This window comes from Pan paniscus, chromosome 3 (assembly GCF_029289425.2).
Source record: "Pan paniscus chromosome 3, NHGRI_mPanPan1-v2.0_pri, whole genome shotgun sequence".
NCBI lineage: Eukaryota > Metazoa > Chordata > Mammalia > Primates > Hominidae > Pan > Pan paniscus.
The window spans coordinates 187,969,567-187,989,069 of NC_073252.2; the positions used below are offsets into that span (position 1 = coordinate 187,969,567).

The window sequence follows — 19,503 nt, forward strand, 5'->3', positions numbered from 1 at the left end:
GGTTTCCGCGTGGCTTCGCCCTCTGCAAGGCGGCCTGTTGCCCACGTCTCTCCGGCCCCCGAAAGGCTGGCCATGCTGACTGTTTGCTCCCGGAGCTCTGCGGGCACCCGGAAACATGCAGGGAAGGGTGGAAGCCCGGCATGGTGCCTTCGCTCTCCTTGCCAGCTTCCAAACCGGCCACACTGCAGACTCCCCATGTTGCCGCACACGGGAATCCATCGTCAGGCCATCACGCCGGGGAGGCATCTCCTCTCTGGGGTCTCGCTCTGGTCTTCTACGTGGAAATGAACGACAGCCACACGCCTGCGTGTGTGAGACTGTCCCGGCAACGGCGACACCCACAGGCATTGCCTCCTTCACGGAGAGAGGGCCTGGAACACTCAAGACTCCCACGGAGGTTCAGTTCCACACTCCCCTCCACCCTCCCAGGCTGGTTTCTCCCTGCTGCAGACGCGTGGGAGCCCAGAGAGCGGCTTCCCGTTCCCGCGGGATGCCTGGAGGGGTCCGGGGAGCCGGCCCCCGAAACGCGCCCCCCTCACCCCTTCCCCCTCTCCCCCCTCCTCTTCGTCTCTCCGGCCCCCCCCCACCACCACCACCAACACCACCACGCCCTCCCCCATCCCCCCCCCCACCACCACCACCACCACCACCCCGCCGGCCGCAGGCCTCGACTTGCCCTGGGTCCCTTCCGGGGTGGGGCGCGCTGTCCCAGGGGGGCTCACCGCCATTCATGAAGGGGTGGAGCCTGCCTGCCTGTGGGCCTTTATAAGGGCCGCTGGCTGGCTGGCTGGCTGTCCGGGCAGGCCTCCTGGCTGCACCTGCCGCAGTGCACAGGCCGGCTGAGGTGCACGGGAGCCCGCCGGCCTCTCTCTGCCCGCGTCCGTCCGTGAAATTCCGGCCGGGGCTCACCGCGATGGCCCTCCCGACACCTTCGGACAGCACCCTCCCCGCGGGAGCCCGGGGACCAGGACGGCGACGGAGACTCGTTTGGACCCCGAGCCAAAGCGAGGCCCTGCGAGCCTGCTTTGAGCGGAACCCGTACCCGGGCATCGCCACCAGAGAACGGCTGGCCCAGGCCATCGGCATTCCGGAGCCCAGGGTCCAGATTTGGTTTCAGAACGAGAGGTCACGCCAGCTGAGGCAGCACCGGCGGGAATCTCGGCCCTGGCCCGGGAGACGCGGCCCGCCAGAAGGCCGGCGAAAGCGGACCGCCGTCACCGGATCCCAGACCGCCCTGCTCCTCCGAGCCTTTGAGAAGGATCGCTTTCCAGGCATCGCCGCCCGGGAAGAGCTGGCCAGAGAGACGGGCCTCCCGGAGTCCAGGATTCAGATCTGGTTTCAGAATCGAAGGGCCAGGCACCCGGGACAGGGTGGCAGGGCGCCCGCGCAGGCAGGCGGCCTGTGCAACGCGGCCCCCGGCGGGTGTCACCCTGCTCCCTCGTGGGTCGCCTTCGCCCACACCGGCGCGTGGGGAACGGGGCTTCCCGCACCCCACGTGCCCTGCGCGCCTGGGGCTCTCCCACAGGGGGCTTTCGTGAGCCAGGCAGCGAGGGCCGCCCCCGTGCTGCAGCCCAGCCGGGCCGCGCCGGCAGAGGGGATCTCCCAACCTGCCCCGGCGCGCGGGGATTTTGCCTACGCCGCCCCGGCTCCTCCGGAAGGGGCGCTCTCCCACCCTCAGGCTCCTCGGTGGCCTCCGCACCCGGGCAAAAGCCGGGAGGACCGGGACCCGCAGCGCGACGGCCTGCCGGGCCCTTGCGCGGTGGGACAGCCTGGGCCCGCTCAAGCGGGGCCGCAGGGCCAAGGTGTGCTTGCGCCACCCACGTCCCAGGGGAGCCCGTGGTGGGGCTGGGGCCGGGGTCCCCAGGTCGCCGGGGCGGCGTGGGAACCCCAAGCCGGGGCAGCTCCACCTCCCCAGCCCGCGCCCCCGGAGGCCTCCGCGCGGCAGGGGCAGATGCAAGGCATCCCGGCGCCCTCCCAGGCGCTCCAGGAGCCGGGGCGCTCGTCTGCACTCCCCGGCGGCCTGCTGCTGGATGAGCTCCTGGCGAGCCCGGAGTTTCTGCAGCAGGCGCAAGCTTTCCTAGAAACGGAGGCCCCGGGGGAGCTGGAGGCCTCGGAAGAGGCCGCCTCGCTGGAAGCACCCCTCAGCGAGGAAGAATACCGGGCTCTGCTGGAGGAGCTTTAGGACGCGGGGTTGGGACGGGGTCGGGTGGTTCGGGGCGAGGGCGGTGGCCTCTCTTTCGCGGGGAACACCTGGCTGGCTACGGAGGGGCGTGTCTTCGCCCCGCCCCCGCCACCGGGCTGACCGGCCTGGGATTCCTGCCTTCTAGGTCTAGGCCCGGTGAGAGACTCCACACAGCGGAGAACGGCCATTCTTTCCTGGGCATCCCGGGGATCCCAGAGCCGGCCCAGGTACCAGCAGGTGGGCCGCCTACTGCGCACGCGCGGGTTTGCGGGTCTGCGGGCAGCCGCCTGGGCTGTGGGAGCAGCCCGGGCAGAGCTCTCATGCCTTCCCACCACCCCACCCCGCCGCCTGACCGCCCCCTCCCCACCCCCACCCCCCACCGCCGGAAAATGCGTCGTCCCCTGGGCTGGGTGGAGACCCCCGTCCCGCGAAACACCGGGCCCGCGCAGCGTCCAGGCCTGACGCCGCTCCGGCGGCTCTCGCCTCCTCTGCGCCTCCGCGCCACCGTCGCCCGCCCGCCCGCCCGCCCGGGCCCCTGCAGCCTCCCAGCTGCCAGCACGGAGCGCCTGGCGGCGGAACGCAGACCCCAGGCCCGGCGCACACCGGGGACGCTGAGCGTTCCAGGCGGGAGGGAAGGCGGGCAGAGATGGAGAGAGGAACGGGAGACCTAGAGGGGCGGAAGGATGGGCGGAGGGACGTTAGGAGGGAGGGAGGGAGGGAGGCAGGGAGGCAGGGAGGAACGGAGGGAAAGACAGAGCGACGCAGGGACTGGGGGCGGGCGGGAGGGAGCCGGGGACAGAGGGAGGAAGGCAGGGAGGAAAAGCGGTCTTCGGCCTCCGGGAGTAGCGGGACCCCCGCCCTCCGGGAAAACGGTCAGCGTCCGGCGCGGGCTGAGGGCTGGGCCCACAGCCGCCGCCGCGCCGGCCGGCGGGGCACTCATTCGCCCCGGTTCCGTGGCCCAGGGAGGGAGTGGGCGGTTTCCTCAGGGACAAAAGACCGGGACTCGGGTTGCCGTCGGGTTTTCACCCGCGCGGCTCACAGACCGCACATCCCCAGGCTGAGCCCTGCAACGCAGCGCGAGGCCGACAGCCCCGACCACGGAGGAGCCACACGCAGGACGACGGAGGCGTGATTTTGGTTTCCGCGTGGCTTCGCCCTCTGCAAGGCGGCCTGTTGCCCACGTCTCTCCGGCCCCCGAAAGGCTGGCCATGCTGACTGTTTGCTCCCGGAGCTCTGCGGGCACCCGGAAACATGCAGGGAAGGGTGGAAGCCCGGCATGGTGCCTTCGCTCTCCTTGCCAGCTTCCAAACCGGCCACACTGCAGACTCCCCATGTTGCCGCACACGGGAATCCATCGTCAGGCCATCACGCCGGGGAGGCATCTCCTCTCTGGGGTCTCGCTCTGGTCTTCTACGTGGAAATGAACGACAGCCACACGCCTGCGTGTGTGAGACTGTCCCGGCAACGGCGACACCCACAGGCATTGCCTCCTTCACGGAGAGAGGGCCTGGAACACTCAAGACTCCCACGGAGGTTCAGTTCCACACTCCCCTCCACCCTCCCAGGCTGGTTTCTCCCTGCTGCAGACGCGTGGGAGCCCAGAGAGCGGCTTCCCGTTCCCGCGGGATGCCTGGAGGGGTCCGGGGAGCCGGCCCCCGAAACGCGCCCCCCTCACCCCTTCCCCCTCTCCCCCCTCCACTTCGTCTCTCCGGCCCCACCACCACCACCACCACCAACACCACCACGCCCTCCCCCATCCCCCCCCCCCCCACCACCACCACCACCCCGCCGGCCGCAGGCCTCGACTTGCCCTGGGTCCCTTCCGGGGTGGGGCGCGCTGTCCCAGGGGGGCTCACCGCCATTCATGAAGGGGTGGAGCCTGCCTGCCTGTGGGCCTTTATAAGGGCCGCTGGCTGGCTGGCTGGCTGTCCGGGCAGGCCTCCTGGCTGCACCTGCCGCAGTGCACAGGCCGGCTGAGGTGCACGGGAGCCCGCCGGCCTCTCTCTGCCCGCGTCCGTCCGTGAAATTCCGGCCGGGGCTCACCGCGATGGCCCTCCCGACACCTTCGGACAGCACCCTCCCCGCGGGAGCCCGGGGACCAGGACGGCGACGGAGACTCGTTTGGACCCCGAGCCAAAGCGAGGCCCTGCGAGCCTGCTTTGAGCGGAACCCGTACCCGGGCATCGCCACCAGAGAACGGCTGGCCCAGGCCATCGGCATTCCGGAGCCCAGGGTCCAGATTTGGTTTCAGAACGAGAGGTCACGCCAGCTGAGGCAGCACCGGCGGGAATCTCGGCCCTGGCCCGGGAGACGCGGCCCGCCAGAAGGCCGGCGAAAGCGGACCGCCGTCACCGGATCCCAGACCGCCCTGCTCCTCCGAGCCTTTGAGAAGGATCGCTTTCCAGGCATCGCCGCCCGGGAAGAGCTGGCCAGAGAGACGGGCCTCCCGGAGTCCAGGATTCAGATCTGGTTTCAGAATCGAAGGGCCAGGCACCCGGGACAGGGTGGCAGGGCGCCCGCGCAGGCAGGCGGCCTGTGCAACGCGGCCCCCGGCGGGTGTCACCCTGCTCCCTCGTGGGTCGCCTTCGCCCACACCGGCGCGTGGGGAACGGGGCTTCCCGCACCCCACGTGCCCTGCGCGCCTGGGGCTCTCCCACAGGGGGCTTTCGTGAGCCAGGCAGCGAGGGCCGCCCCCGTGCTGCAGCCCAGCCGGGCCGCGCCGGCAGAGGGGATCTCCCAACCTGCCCCGGCGCGCGGGGATTTTGCCTACGCCGCCCCGGCTCCTCCGGAAGGGGCGCTCTCCCACCCTCAGGCTCCTCGGTGGCCTCCGCACCCGGGCAAAAGCCGGGAGGACCGGGACCCGCAGCGCGACGGCCTGCCGGGCCCTTGCGCGGTGGGACAGCCTGGGCCCGCTCAAGCGGGGCCGCAGGGCCAAGGTGTGCTTGCGCCACCCACGTCCCAGGGGAGCCCGTGGTGGGGCTGGGGCCGGGGTCCCCAGGTCGCCGGGGCGGCGTGGGAACCCCAAGCCGGGGCAGCTCCACCTCCCCAGCCCGCGCCCCCGGAGGCCTCCGCGCGGCAGGGGCAGATGCAAGGCATCCCGGCGCCCTCCCAGGCGCTCCAGGAGCCGGGGCGCTCGTCTGCACTCCCCGGCGGCCTGCTGCTGGATGAGCTCCTGGCGAGCCCGGAGTTTCTGCAGCAGGCGCAAGCTTTCCTAGAAACGGAGGCCCCGGGGGAGCTGGAGGCCTCGGAAGAGGCCGCCTCGCTGGAAGCACCCCTCAGCGAGGAAGAATACCGGGCTCTGCTGGAGGAGCTTTAGGACGCGGGGTTGGGACGGGGTCGGGTGGTTCGGGGCGAGGGCGGTGGCCTCTCTTTCGCGGGGAACACCTGGCTGGCTACGGAGGGGCGTGTCTTCGCCCCGCCCCCGCCACCGGGCTGACCGGCCTGGGATTCCTGCCTTCTAGGTCTAGGCCCGGTGAGAGACTCCACACAGCGGAGAACGGCCATTCTTTCCTGGGCATCCCGGGGATCCCAGAGCCGGCCCAGGTACCAGCAGGTGGGCCGCCTACTGCGCACGCGCGGGTTTGCGGGTCTGCGGGCAGCCGCCTGGGCTGTGGGAGCAGCCCGGGCAGAGCTCTCATGCCTTCCCACCACCCCACCCCGCCGCCTGACCGCCCCCTCCCCACCCCCACCCCCCACCGCCGGAAAATGCGTCGTCCCCTGGGCTGGGTGGAGACCCCCGTCCCGCGAAACACCGGGCCCGCGCAGCGTCCAGGCCTGACGCCGCTCCGGCGGCTCTCGCCTCCTCTGCGCCTCCGCGCCACCGTCGCCCGCCCGCCCGCCCGGGCCCCTGCAGCCTCCCAGCTGCCACCACGGAGCGCCTGGCGGCGGAACGCAGACCCCAGGCCCGGCGCACACCGGGGACGCTGAGCGTTCCAGGCGGGAGGGAAGGCGGGCAGAGATGGAGAGAGGAACGGGAGACCTAGAGGGGCGGAAGGATGGGCGGAGGGACGTTAGGAGGGAGGGAGGGAGGGAGGGAGGCAGGGAGGCAGGGAGGAACGGAAATGAACGACAGCCACACGCCTGCGTGTTAGACTGTCCCGGCAACGGCGACACCCACAGGCATTGCCTCCTTCACGGAGAGAGGGCCTGGAACACTCAAGACTCCCACGGAGGTTCAGTTCCACACTCCCCTCCACCCTCCCAGGCTGGTTTCTCCCTGCTGCAGACGCGTGGGAGCCCAGGGAGCCGCTTCCCGTTCCCGCGGGATCCCTGGAGAGGTCCGGAGAGCCAGCCACCGAAACGCGCCCCCCTCACCCCTTCCCCCTCTCCCCCTTCCTCTTCGTCTCTCCGGCCCCACCACCACCACCATCACCAACACCACCACGCCCTCCCCCACCCACCCCTCCCACCACAACCACAACCCCGCAGGCCGCAGGCCTCGACTTGCCCTGGGTCCCTTCCGGGGTGGGGCTGGCTGTCCCTCCCTGCCTCCCGCCCTCCCTCCCTCCCTTCTAACGTCCCTCCGCCCATCCTTCCGCCCCTCTAGGTCTCCCGTTCCTCTCTCCATCTCTGCCCGCCTTCCCTCCCGCCTGGAACGCTCAGCGTCCCCGGTGTGCGCCGGGCCTGGGGTCTGCGTTCCGCCGCCAGGCGCTCCGTGCTGGCAGCTGGGAGGCTGCAGGGGCCCGGGCGGGCGGGCGACGGTGGCGCGGAGGCGCAGAGGAGGCGAGAGCCGCCGGAGCGGCGTCAGGCCTGGACGCTGCGCGGGCCCGGTGTTTCGCGGGACGGGGGTCTCCACCCAGCCCAGGGGACGACGCATTTTCCGGGGGTGGGGGGTGGGGGTGGGGTGGGGGCGGACAGGCGGCGGGGTGGGCTGGTGGAAAGGCGTGAGAGCTCTGCCCGGGCTGCTCCCACAGCCCAGGCGGCTGCCCGCAAACCCGCAAACCCGCGCGTGCGCAGTAGGCGGCCCACCTGCTGGTACCTGGGCCGGCTCTGGGATCCCCGGGATGCCCAGGAAAGAATGGCCGTTCTCCGCTGTGTGGAGTCTCTCACCGGGCCTAGACCTAGAAGGCAGGAATCCCAGGCCTGTCAGCCCGGTGGAGGGGGCGGGGCGAAGACACGCCCCTCCGTAGCCAGCCAGGTGTTCCCCGCGAAAGAGAGGCCACCGCCCTTGCCCCGAACCACCCGACCCCGTCCCAACCCCGCGTCCTAAAGCTCCTCCAGCAGAGCCCGGTATTCTTCCTCGCTGAGGGGTGCTTCCAGCGAGGCGGCCTCTTCCGAGGCCTCCAGCTCCCCCGGGGCCTCCGTTTCTAGGAAAGCTTGCGCCTGCTGCAGAAACTCCGGGCTCGCCAGGAGCTCATCCAGCAGCAGGCCGCCGGGGAGCGCAGCCGGCGCGGCCCGGCTGGGCTGCAGCACGGGGGCGGCCCTTGCTGCCTGGCCCACGAAAGCCCCCTGCGGGAGAGCCCCAGGCGCGCAGGGCACGTGGGGTGCGGGAAGCGACCCACGAGGCGACCCACGAGGGAGCAGGGTGACACCCGCCGGGGGCCGCGTTGCACAGGCCGCCTGCCTGCGCGGGCGCCCTGCCACCCTGTCCCGGGTGCCTGGCCCTTCGATTCTGAAACCAGATCTGAATCCTGGACTCCGGGAGGCCCGTCTCTCTGGCCAGCTCTTCCCGGGCGGCGATGCCTGGAAAGCGATCCTTCTCAAAGGCTCGGAGGAGCAGGGCGGTCTGGGATCCGGTGACGGCGGTCCGCTTTCGCCGGCCTTCTGGCGGGCCGCGTCTCCCGGGCCAGGGCCGAGATTCCCGCCGGTGCTGCCTCAGCTGGCGTGACCTCTCGTTCTGAAACCAAATCTGGACCCTGGGCTCCGGAATGCCGATGGCCTGGGCCAGCCGTTCTCTGGTGGCGATGCCCGTGTACGGGTTCCGCTCAAAGCAGGCTCGCAGGGCCTCGCTTTGGCTCGGGGTCCAAACGAGTCTCCGTCGCCGTCCTGGTCCCCGGGCTCCCGCGGGGAGGGTGCTGTCCGAAGGTGTCGGGAGGGCCATCGCGGTGAGCCCCGGCCGGAATTTCACGGACGGACGCGGGCAGAGAGAGGCCGGCGGGCTCCCGTGCACCTCAGCCGGCCTGTGCACTGCGGCAGGTGCAGCCAGGAGGCCTGCCCGGACAGCCAGCCAGCCAGCCAGCGGCCCTTATAAAGGCCCACAGGCAGGCAGGCTCCACCCCTTCATGAATGGCGGTGAGCCCCCCTGGGACAGCGCGCCCCACCCCGGAAGGGACCCAGGGCAAGTCGAGGCCTGCGGCCGGCGGGGTGGTGGTGGTGGGGGGGGGGGGGGGATGGGGGAGGGCGTGGTGGTGTTGGTGGTGGTGGTGGTGGTGGGGCCGGAGAGACGAAGTGGAGGGGGGAGAGGGGGAAGGGGTGAGGGGGGCGCGTTTCGGGGGCCGGCTCCCCGGACCCCTCCAGGCATCCCGCGGGAACGGGAAGCCGCTCTCTGGGCTCCCACGCGTCTGCAGCAGGGAGAAACCAGCCTGGGAGGGTGGAGGGGAGTGTGGAACTGAACCTCCGTGGGAGTCTTGAGTGTTCCAGGCCCTCTCTCCGTGAAGGAGGCAATGCCTGTGGGTGTCGCCGTTGCCGGGACAGTCTCACACACGCAGGCGTGTGGCTGTCGTTCATTTCCACGTAGAAGACCAGAGCGAGACCCCAGAGAGGAGATGCCTCCCCGGCGTGATGGCCTGACGATGGATTCCCGTGTGCGGCAACATGGGGAGTCTGCAGTGTGGCCGGTTTGGAAGCTGGCAAGGAGAGCGAAGGCACCATGCCGGGCTTCCACCCTTCCCTGCATGTTTCCGGGTGCCCGCAGAGCTCCGGGAGCAAACAGTCAGCATGGCCAGCCTTTCGGGGGCCGGAGAGACGTGGGCAACAGGCCGCCTTGCAGAGGGCGAAGCCACGCGGAAACCAAAATCACGCCTCCGTCGTCCTGCGTGTGGCTCCTCCGTGGTCGGGGCTGTCGGCCTCGCGCTGCGTTGCAGGGCTCAGCCTGGGGATGTGCGGTCTGTGAGCCGCGCGGGTGAAAACCCGACGGCAACCCGAGTCCCGGTCTTTTGTCCCTGAGGAAACCGCCCACTCCCTCCCTGGGCCACGGAACCGGGGCGAATGAGTGCCCCGCCGGCCGGCGCGGCGGCGGCTGTGGGCCCAGCCCTCAGCCCGCGCCGGACGCTGACCGTTTTCCCGGAGGGCGGGGGTCCCGCTACTCCCGGAGGCCGAAGACCGCTTTTCCTCCCTGCCTTCCTCCCTCTGTCCCCGGCTCCCTCCCGCCCGCCCCCAGTCCCTGCGTCGCTCTGTCTTTCCCTCCGTTCCTCCCTGCCTCCCTGCCTCCCTCCCTCCCTCCCTCCTAACGTCCCTCCGCCCATCCTTCCGCCCCTCTAGGTCTCCCGTTCCTCTCTCCATCTCTGCCCGCCTTCCCTCCCGCCTGGAACGCTCAGCGTCCCCGGTGTGCGCCGGGCCTGGGGTCTGCGTTCCGCCGCCAGGCGCTCCGTGCTGGCAGCTGGGAGGCTGCAGGGGCCCGGGCGGGCGGGCGGGCGGGCGACGGTGGCGCGGAGGCGCAGAGGAGGCGAGAGCCGCCGGAGCGGCGTCAGGCCTGGACGCTGCGCGGGCCCGGTGTTTCGCGGGACGGGGGTCTCCACCCAGCCCAGGGGACGACGCATTTTCCGGCGGTGGGGGGTGGGGGTGGGGAGGGGGCGGTCAGGCGGCGGGGTGGGGTGGTGGGAAGGCATGAGAGCTCTGCCCGGGCTGCTCCCACAGCCCAGGCGGCTGCCCGCAGACCCGCAAACCCGCGCGTGCGCAGTAGGCGGCCCACCTGCTGGTACCTGGGCCGGCTCTGGGATCCCCGGGATGCCCAGGAAAGAATGGCCGTTCTCCGCTGTGTGGAGTCTCTCACCGGGCCTAGACCTAGAAGGCAGGAATCCCAGGCCGGTCAGCCCGGTGGCGGGGGCGGGGCGAAGACACGCCCCTCCGTAGCCAGCCAGGTGTTCCCCGCGAAAGAGAGGCCACCGCCCTCGCCCCGAACCACCCGACCCCGTCCCAACCCCGCGTCCTAAAGCTCCTCCAGCAGAGCCCGGTATTCTTCCTCGCTGAGGGGTGCTTCCAGCGAGGCGGCCTCTTCCGAGGCCTCCAGCTCCCCCGGGGCCTCCGTTTCTAGGAAAGCTTGCGCCTGCTGCAGAAACTCCGGGCTCGCCAGGAGCTCATCCAGCAGCAGGCCGCCGGGGAGTGCAGACGAGCGCCCCGGCTCCTGGAGCGCCTGGGAGGGCGCCGGGATGCCTTGCATCTGCCCCTGCCGCGCGGAGGCCTCCGGGGGCGCGGGCTGGGGAGGTGGAGCTGCCCCGGCTTGGGGTTCCCACGCCGCCCCGGCGACCTGGGGACCCCGGCCCCAGCCCCACCACGGGCTCCCCTGGGACGTGGGTGGCGCAAGCACACCTTGGCCCTGCGGCCCCGCTTGAGCGGGCCCAGGCTGTCCCACCGCGCAAGGGCCCGGCAGGCCGTCGCGCTGCGGGTCCCGGTCCTCCCGGCTTTTGCCCGGGTGCGGAGGCCACCGAGGAGCCTGAGGGTGGGAGAGCGCCCCTTCCGGAGGAGCCGGGGCGGCGTAGGCAAAATCCCCGCGCGCCGGGGCAGGTTGGGAGATCCCCTCTGCCGGCGCGGCCCGGCTGGGCTGCAGCACGGGGGCGGCCCTCGCTGCCTGGCTCACGAAAGCCCCCTGTGGGAGAGCCCCAGGCGCGCAGGGCACGTGGGGTGCGGGAAGCCCCGTTCCCCACGCGCCGGTGTGGGCGAAGGCGACCCACGAGGGAGCAGGGTGACACCCGCCGGGGGCCGCGTTGCACAGGCCGCCTGCCTGCGCGGGCGCCCTGCCACCCTGTCCCGGGTGCCTGGCCCTTCGATTCTGAAACCAGATCTGAATCCTGGACTCCGGGAGGCCCGTCTCTCTGGCCAGCTCTTCCCGGGCGGCGATGCCTGGAAAGCGATCCTTCTCAAAGGCTCGGAGGAGCAGGGCGGTCTGGGATCCGGTGACGGCGGTCCGCTTTCGCCGGCCTTCTGGCGGGCCGCGTCTCCCGGGCCAGGGCCGAGATTCCCGCCGGTGCTGCCTCAGCTGGCGTGACCTCTCGTTCTGAAACCAAATCTGGACCCTGGGCTCCGGAATGCCGATGGCCTGGGCCAGCCGTTCTCTGGTGGCGATGCCCGGGTACGGGTTCCGCTCAAAGCAGGCTCGCAGGGCCTCGCTTTGGCTCGGGGTCCAAACGAGTCTCCGTCGCCGTCCTGGTCCCCGGGCTCCCGCGGGGAGGGTGCTGTCCGAAGGTGTCGGGAGGGCCATCGCGGTGAGCCCCGGCCGGAATTTCACGGACGGACGCGGGCAGAGAGAGGCCGGCGGGCTCCCGTGCACCTCAGCCGGCCTGTGCACTGCGGCAGGTGCAGCCAGGAGGCCTGCCCGGACAGCCAGCCAGCCAGCCAGCGGCCCTTATAAAGGCCCACAGGCAGGCAGGCTCCACCCCTTCATGAATGGCGGTGAGCCCCCCTGGGACAGCGCGCCCCACCCCGGAAGGGACCCAGGGCAAGTCGAGGCCTGCGGCCGGCGGGGTGGTGGTGGTGGTGGGGGGGGGGGGGGGATGGGGGAGGGCGTGGTGGTGTTGGTGGTGGTGGTGGTGGGGGGGCCGGAGAGACGAAGAGGAGGGGGGAGAGGGGGAAGGGGTGAGGGGGGCACGTTTCGGGGGCCGGCTCCCCGGACCCCTCCAGGCATCCCGCGGGAACGGGAAGCCGCTCTCTGGGCTCCCACGCGTCTGCAGCAGGGAGAAACCAGCCTGGGAGGGTGGAGGGGAGTGTGGAACTGAACCTCCGTGGGAGTCTTGAGTGTTCCAGGCCCTCTCTCCGTGAAGGAGGCAATGCCTGTGGGTGTCGCCGTTGCCGGGACAGTCTCACACACGCAGGCGTGTGGCTGTCGTTCATTTCCACGTAGAAGACCAGAGCGAGACCCCAGAGAGGAGATGCCTCCCCGGCGTGATGGCCTGACGATGGATTCCCGTGTGCGGCAACATGGGGAGTCTGCAGTGTGGCCGGTTTGGAAGCTGGCAAGGAGAGCGAAGGCACCATGCCGGGCTTCCACCCTTCCCTGCATGTTTCCGGGTGCCCGCAGAGCTCCGGGAGCAAACAGTCAGCATGGCCAGCCTTTCGGGGGCCGGAGAGACGTGGGCAACAGGCCGCCTTGCAGAGGGCGAAGCCACGCGGAAACCAAAATCACGCCTCCGTCGTCCTGCGTGTGGCTCCTCCGTGGTCGGGGCTGTCGGCCTCGCGCTGCGTTGCAGGGCTCAGCCTGGGGATGTGCGGTCTGTGAGCCGCGCGGGTGAAAACCCGACGGCAACCCGAGTCCCGGTCTTTTGTCCCTGAGGAAACCGCCCACTCCCTCCCTGGGCCACGGAACCGGGGCGAATGAGTGCCCCGCCGGCCGGCGCGGCGGCGGCTGTGGGCCCAGCCCTCAGCCCGCGCCGGACGCTGACCGTTTTCCCGGAGGGCGGGGGTCCCGCTACTCCCGGAGGCCGAAGACCGCTTTTCCTCCCTGCCTTCCTCCCTCTGTCCCCGGCTCCCTCCCGCCCGCCCCCAGTCCCTGCGTCGCTCTGTCTTTCCCTCCGTTCCTCCCTGCCTCCCTGCCTCCCTCCCTCCCTCCCTCCTAACGTCCCTCCGCCCATCCTTCCGCCCCTCTAGGTCTCCCGTTCCTCTCTCCATCTCTGCCCGCCTTCCCTCCCGCCTGGAACGCTCAGCGTCCCCGGTGTGCGCCGGGCCTGGGGTCTGCGTTCCGCCGCCAGGCGCTCCGTGCTGGCAGCTGGGAGGCTGCAGGGGCCCGGGCGGGCGGGCGGGCGACGGTGGCGCGGAGGCGCAGAGGAGGCGAGAGCCGCCGGAGCGGCGTCAGGCCTGGACGCTGCGCGGGCCCGGTGTTTCGCGGGACGGGGGTCTCCACCCAGCCCAGGGGACGACGCATTTTCCGGCGGTGGGGGGTGGGGGTGGGGGTGGGGAGGGGGCGGTCAGGCGGCGGGGTGGGGTGGTGGGAAGGCATGAGAGCTCTGCCCGGGCTGCTCCCACAGCCCAGGCGGCTGCCCGCAAACCCGCAAACCCGCGCGTGCGCAGTAGGCGGCCCACCTGCTGGTACCTGGGCCGGCTCTGGGATCCCCGGGATGCCCAGGAAAGAATGGCCGTTCTCCGCTGTGTGGAGTCTCTCACCGGGCCTAGACCTAGAAGGCAGGAATCCCAGGCCGGTCAGCCCGGTGGCGGGGGCGGGGCGAAGACACGCCCCTCCGTAGCCAGCCAGGTGTTCCCCGCGAAAGAGAGGCCACCGCCCTCGCCCCGAACCACCCGACCCCGTCCCAACCCCGCGTCCTAAAGCTCCTCCAGCAGAGCCCGGTATTCTTCCTCGCTGAGGGGTGCTTCCAGCGAGGCGGCCTCTTCCGAGGCCTCCAGCTCCCCCGGGGCCTCCGTTTCTAGGAAAGCTTGCGCCTGCTGCAGAAACTCCGGGCTCGCCAGGAGCTCATCCAGCAGCAGGCCGCCGGGGAGTGCAGACGAGCGCCCCGGCTCCTGGAGCGCCTGGGAGGGCGCCGGGATGCCTTGCATCTGCCCCTGCCGCGCGGAGGCCTCCGGGGGCGCGGGCTGGGGAGGTGGAGCTGCCCCGGCTTGGGGTTCCCACGCCGCCCCGGCGACCTGGGGACCCCGGCCCCAGCCCCACCACGGGCTCCCCTGGGACGTGGGTGGCGCAAGCACACCTTGGCCCTGCGGCCCCGCTTGAGCGGGCCCAGGCTGTCCCACCGCGCAAGGGCCCGGCAGGCCGTCGCGCTGCGGGTCCCGGTCCTCCCGGCTTTTGCCCGGGTGCGGAGGCCACCGAGGAGCCTGAGGGTGGGAGAGCGCCCCTTCCGGAGGAGCCGGGGCGGCGTAGGCAAAATCCCCGCGCGCCGGGGCAGGTTGGGAGATCCCCTCTGCCGGCGCGGCCCGGCTGGGCTGCAGCACGGGGGCGGCCCTCGCTGCCTGGCTCACGAAAGCCCCCTGTGGGAGAGCCCCAGGCGCGCAGGGCACGTGGGGTGCGGGAAGCCCCGTTCCCCACGCGCCGGTGTGGGCGAAGGCGACCCACGAGGGAGCAGGGTGACACCCGCCGGGGGCCGCGTTGCACAGGCCGCCTGCCTGCGCGGGCGCCCTGCCACCCTGTCCCGGGTGCCTGGCCCTTCGATTCTGAAACCAGATCTGAATCCTGGACTCCGGGAGGCCCGTCTCTCTGGCCAGCTCTTCCCAGGCGGCGATGCCTGGAAAGTGATCCTTCTCAAAGGCTCGGAGGAGCGCTGCGGCAGGTGCAGCCTGGAGGCCCTTAGAAAGACCTACCACCTCCACCGCGTTATGAATATGCATGAGCTCGGGGCCCAAGTTCCCGGGGTAGCCCGCCCTCCGAAGCCGAAAACCGCAGGGACCAGGGCCTTGTGGGGTGGGTGGGTGTAGGGCCGGATTGGAGGGAAAGAGTGGCTTCGGGGGCTGGCTCTCTGAGGCTCTCCCGTAATTCTATGGAAACTGGAAGCCGCTGTCTTGACTCAGTTTTCAGGCAGAAACCACCCTGAAGGGTGGAGTGTGGAACTGAACTTCCATGACAGTCTTGAGTTTTCCAGGCCCTCTCCGGGAAGGCGGCAATGCCTGTGGGTGTCGCCATTGCCGTGATAGTCTCACGCGCGCAGGGGTGTGGATCTCGTTCATTTTCATGTAGAAAACGAGAGCGAAACTGCAGAGAAAAGAAACGTCGGGTGCATCACGGCCTGACGACGGATTCCTGTTTCCTGCAACAAGGGGATTCTCCACTGTGGCCGGTTTGGAAACTGGAAAGGAGAGCGAAGTCACGATGCTGCTTTTCCACGCTTCGCTGGAGGTTTCTGTGTCCCTGCAGAGCTCGGGAAACAGTCAACATGGTCACGCTTTCGGGGGCGGGAGACACGTGAGCAACAGGCCCCCTTGCAGAGGACGAAGGAACGTGGAACCCGGAATCACGGTTCACTCGGCCTGAGTGTGACTCCCGTGTGGATGGGAGTATCCGCCTCGCGCTCTGTTGCAGGCTCAACGTGGGGCTGTGTCATCTGTGAACCATGTGGATTAAAAACGGACAATCACCGGAGTCTCGGCTCATTGCTCTCTGGGCAATTCTCTCATTCCTTGGGAGGCGGAATTCGTCTGAATTGTTCCGGGATGAAGTGACCCGGGCTGGCGGTCCGGAGGGCTGGTGAGCTGGTGAGCGCCCCGCAAGCAGACGTGGCTGTCGGCCGAGCACTCAGCCTGCACTGGGCACCCAACATTTTCCCGGAGTGCGAGGTCCTGCTGGTCCTGGAGGCAGAAGACCGCTTTTCTCTCTGCTTTCCTCTCTCTGTCTCTTGCTCCCTTTCTCCCTCTGTCCTTCCCTTCCTCCCTCCTCCCTCCCTACCTCCCTTCCTCCCCCCTCCCCACTTTCTCTTTTCCAATGTCCCTCTGTCCATCTGTCCTTTTCTCTCTCCATTCCTCCCTTTCTCTCTGTCTCTGTTCCTCTCCCCATCTCTATTTTTCAACATTATATGATCCCACTGTGTGTATCTGTGTGTTAACATTTTTTAGCAATAAAATTCATTTTCATTAAGATATGTACATTGTTATTTAGACACATTATTTATGTATGTGCATTTGTTTAATAGACATAATTTATTTCAGCGTTATTCTACAGCATAGTGTAAGCATAACTCATAAACAGTGTCAACCCAAAAATTGTGTGACTCGCGTTACTGTGATTCTTTTATACTGCAGTGGTCGAGAATAAAATCTCCGTATCTCCAATTTATATCTGTGTATTACCATTGAATTGGCCCCATTTCCTGTAGTGATAGAACACTATTCCCGGACTATGACAAGAGCTGTGGGCTGTGGGGAGGTCAGGGATAGGATGACACAGAAGTGACGATAAGACATTCTCTTTTTCACATCTTTATTAAATTCAAATTCCATATGAAAGAAATTTAAAATTCCAAACAACATTGTTTATTTCATTACATAAAATGAAAATTATAAAGCAACCAAACAAGTAATTAATACACTTAGATAATGAAATAGTGTATGATCTCAGTACAAAATACAAGTAGAATATACGTCAAATATAACAAAATACACTGTATTGTAGTACGTGATGAAATCTCCATATCCTGCAATATAGTACAATCAATTGAAATGTATAAAATATAATAAAATATAAATTTAGGATGTTTAAAATGAAATGAAACATGAGGCAGGTCAATAAATAAGTACAATCATTTGAAATGTATAAAATATAATAAAATATAAATTTAGGATGTTTAAAATGAAATGAAACATGAGGCAGGTCAATAAATAAGTACAATCATTTACCATTTAATATATCTTGACTTAAATTTTATGTAGAAATATTAAAAGTAAACAGCTTGCATAGTAATTTTACTATAATTATATCAAACTAAAAATATATAGACATTTTCCCACAGGGAGTGCTATTAATGGTTTTTGGATATTAGCACTCCATGGGTTCAGGCTGGAAGAGTGAGAGCCTACAACCTTTTCTGGATTAAAAGAGAAACAATTTCTTGGTAAGGCGGCTCATGCCTGTAATCCCAGCACGTTGGGAGGCGGAGGCTGGTGGATCACCTGAGTTTGAGGCCAACCTGGCCAAAGTGACAAAACTCTGTCTCTACTAACAATACAAGAAAAAAAAAAAATTAGCCAGGCATAGCAGTACATGCCTGTAGTCCCAGCTACTTGGGAGGCTGAGGCATGAGAATTGTTTGAACCCAGGAAGCAGAGATTGCAGTGAGCTAAGATTGTGCCACTGCACTCCAGTCTGGGTAACATAGCAAGACTGTCTCAAAAAAAAACAAAAAACAAAAAAGGAGCACATAATTTTATATTTACTTTTCTACAATCTAAAATATGCAAATTCACGATTACATTCTAATGTTTTTCTGATTATATAGAAACGCACGACTGTCATCAGACATCCAAAAGGCATCAAATGTCTAACATGAAATATAAAATTTGTCTATAGTCTTAGCGGTCTGCAAAATTCAGGGCTCACCATTCTGAGTATACCGCTCAAGTTTCTTTCCTATGACTTCTTCAGGTTCTGTCATTTATTAACACAGTGTGTCTAAAATTGTCACTGCTGGTCATCTGGAAGAATCTGAGAAGAAGCAGATCCTTGTTCTCATTCCCAGAGCTGCATCTCTGCTGAATAGGGTCAGGGTGCTCACAGCTTAGCCTCATCTGATCCACTGACAGTCTCAGTTATCTCCTGCCCAGGGAAGGGATGGGCTTCTCTATCCAGGGCTGAATCCCTAGGACCAGGCAGTGTGGCTGGGACAAGCCAGCTCTCAGCAGGGAAGACATAAGCTGCCTGGGTGGCCATGGAATACAAGGTCTGCACCTGGGCACACAGAGGCCCCCGGAGCCGAGTGAGCAGTGTCAGCTGCTCACAGGTCAGTGGAGAATGGATCTGCTGTGCCCACACCTGGGCTAGGTCTTGATAAACAGCCTCTGACATAGCTCGCACAGAGGTCACCAAGCTTTTTCGAATTGACGGTGTTTGGACTCCTAGGGCCCGAGACCTATGCCGCTTGCTGCGCCCAGTGCAAGCCCTGGAACGTCCCCTATGGTGGGCATCACAGGTCTCCTGGATTTCACTGTTGTGCACAGCAGTGGAGGATCTTGATTTTTTATTCAACGACAAGCTGCACTCCTTTTCTGGACAGTTCCCTGCAAAGAAAGCATGTGAGAGACTCACCAGAGCAGTCCCCACAGACCCTGATTTCCAGAACCCCCTGTACACCCAGGTGAACCCCACTTGTCTCTCCCACTCCTTCCTGACCATCTCAGCACTGGAATGAAGTGAGGCTGAACCCCTTGTGAGTCCCCAAATATTCTCAGAGTGCTAAGATCTCAAAAATTTACTTGTCAATAAGTAACTCCCTTTCCGCTCAAGCCTCGTATAAAAGTTTCCTGATTATTTGCCTTTTGGGGCAAACCAAAAACAAAAAAACCACCACCACCACCAACAAACACCAAGATTCTACCTGCTGTGTCTTGGCAGCTGTCCTTGGAACTGATTTTTCTTTTCCTGCAGTTTTCCGGATATGAGCTGGACTCTGGTTCTGTGAACACAATGAGAGTTTGAGAAAGTGCCTCCAACTGAACACCCTGAAATTCCTAGTCCATCCTGGACACACAGGAGCTGAGGTTACCACCAAACCCCAGCTCTCTTCTGTTCTCCAGTGTCCAGGATCTGTACGGCCCTGGCTGCCAAGGAGCTCCCAGTTTCCTTGCCAGGGGAGCCTGTGTTGCTTCCCTGTCCCTTCTCACCTTGAAAGAGTCAAATCTTACCTGATCCAGCAGTGCTGTTCCCAGCCTTGAGCTTGGTTTCCTTAGAATTCTCCTTGTTTGGATTGGGCTCCGATCCTGCTGCAAAAGAAAGTTTAGATGACTCACCTCTCCCTAGGCAGAGTCCCATAGTCTATCTCTGATGCATTTTTGCGAATCAGTCTTTCATGTGAAGCTCTTCTGCCAGTGTCACGAGTGAACACATTTCTCAAGTCCCCTGAGGGCACTAAGCCATTTCCCATCCCCAAATCTCAAAATAAAACCCTGCTAAAGACACAGCTCAGTATCCCTGATTCCAACCCTCCTTCCAGCCTCTATAGGAGCAGCCCAAGGCCTTACCTTGCCTTTGTGTGTGCTTCTCACTGGAATGGGAGAAGGCGGTCTTGCCTTTTTCTTTGAATGGTTTCTTCTCATCTGAGCCCTTTTCTGTAAAGGAGATCTGTTGGAAAGGGGGCTGGTCAGTGGAGCACTGGATGGAGGAGCAGTGGAGATCGTGGTCTTCATTTCCCTTTCCCATGTTGAAGCTCAAGCGAAAGGTGCGCTCTCTCTCACGTCCAAAGGCAGAGTGTGGGTTAGTCTGCTAGACCTGCCTTTTATACATCCCTCGGCTGGGCGTGGCTTACTCTTATTGGCTGAAGAGTTTTCTCATTCCTGCTGCTTCTTAGAGCCTCAATCAGAAGTTTCTTGCTGTAGTTCTACTGGGGACCTAGATACAGTTAAAGGGAGACATTTTCAGGATCCTGTCATGGTGTCCAGAAAACAAAGAACCGGGAGCACAGGGACCGGAAAATCGGGGAACCATTTCTCCCTATTTCTGTCCCAGTTCCTACCTGGAAGGATTTATGATCCTGTTCACCTTTCAAGATGCACAATTAAACATGCCTATATTGTCATATGTTATATAT

At 65.2% G+C, this 19,503-nt stretch overlaps 1 protein-coding gene across 1 annotated transcript; it reads right to left on the minus strand.

Annotated features, from left to right (window-relative positions):
• Positions 1–17,462: 17,462 nt before the first annotated feature.
• On the minus strand, positions 17,463–19,296 carry LOC117978370 (protein FRG2-like-1). The gene is given in 4 exon segments (XM_063604073.1): positions 17,463–17,977; positions 18,295–18,372; positions 18,602–18,679; positions 18,938–19,296. Coding segments are annotated over 4 exon segments (849 nt in total). The 5' UTR covers positions 19,116–19,296.
• Between the last annotated feature and the right edge of the window lie 207 nt (positions 19,297–19,503).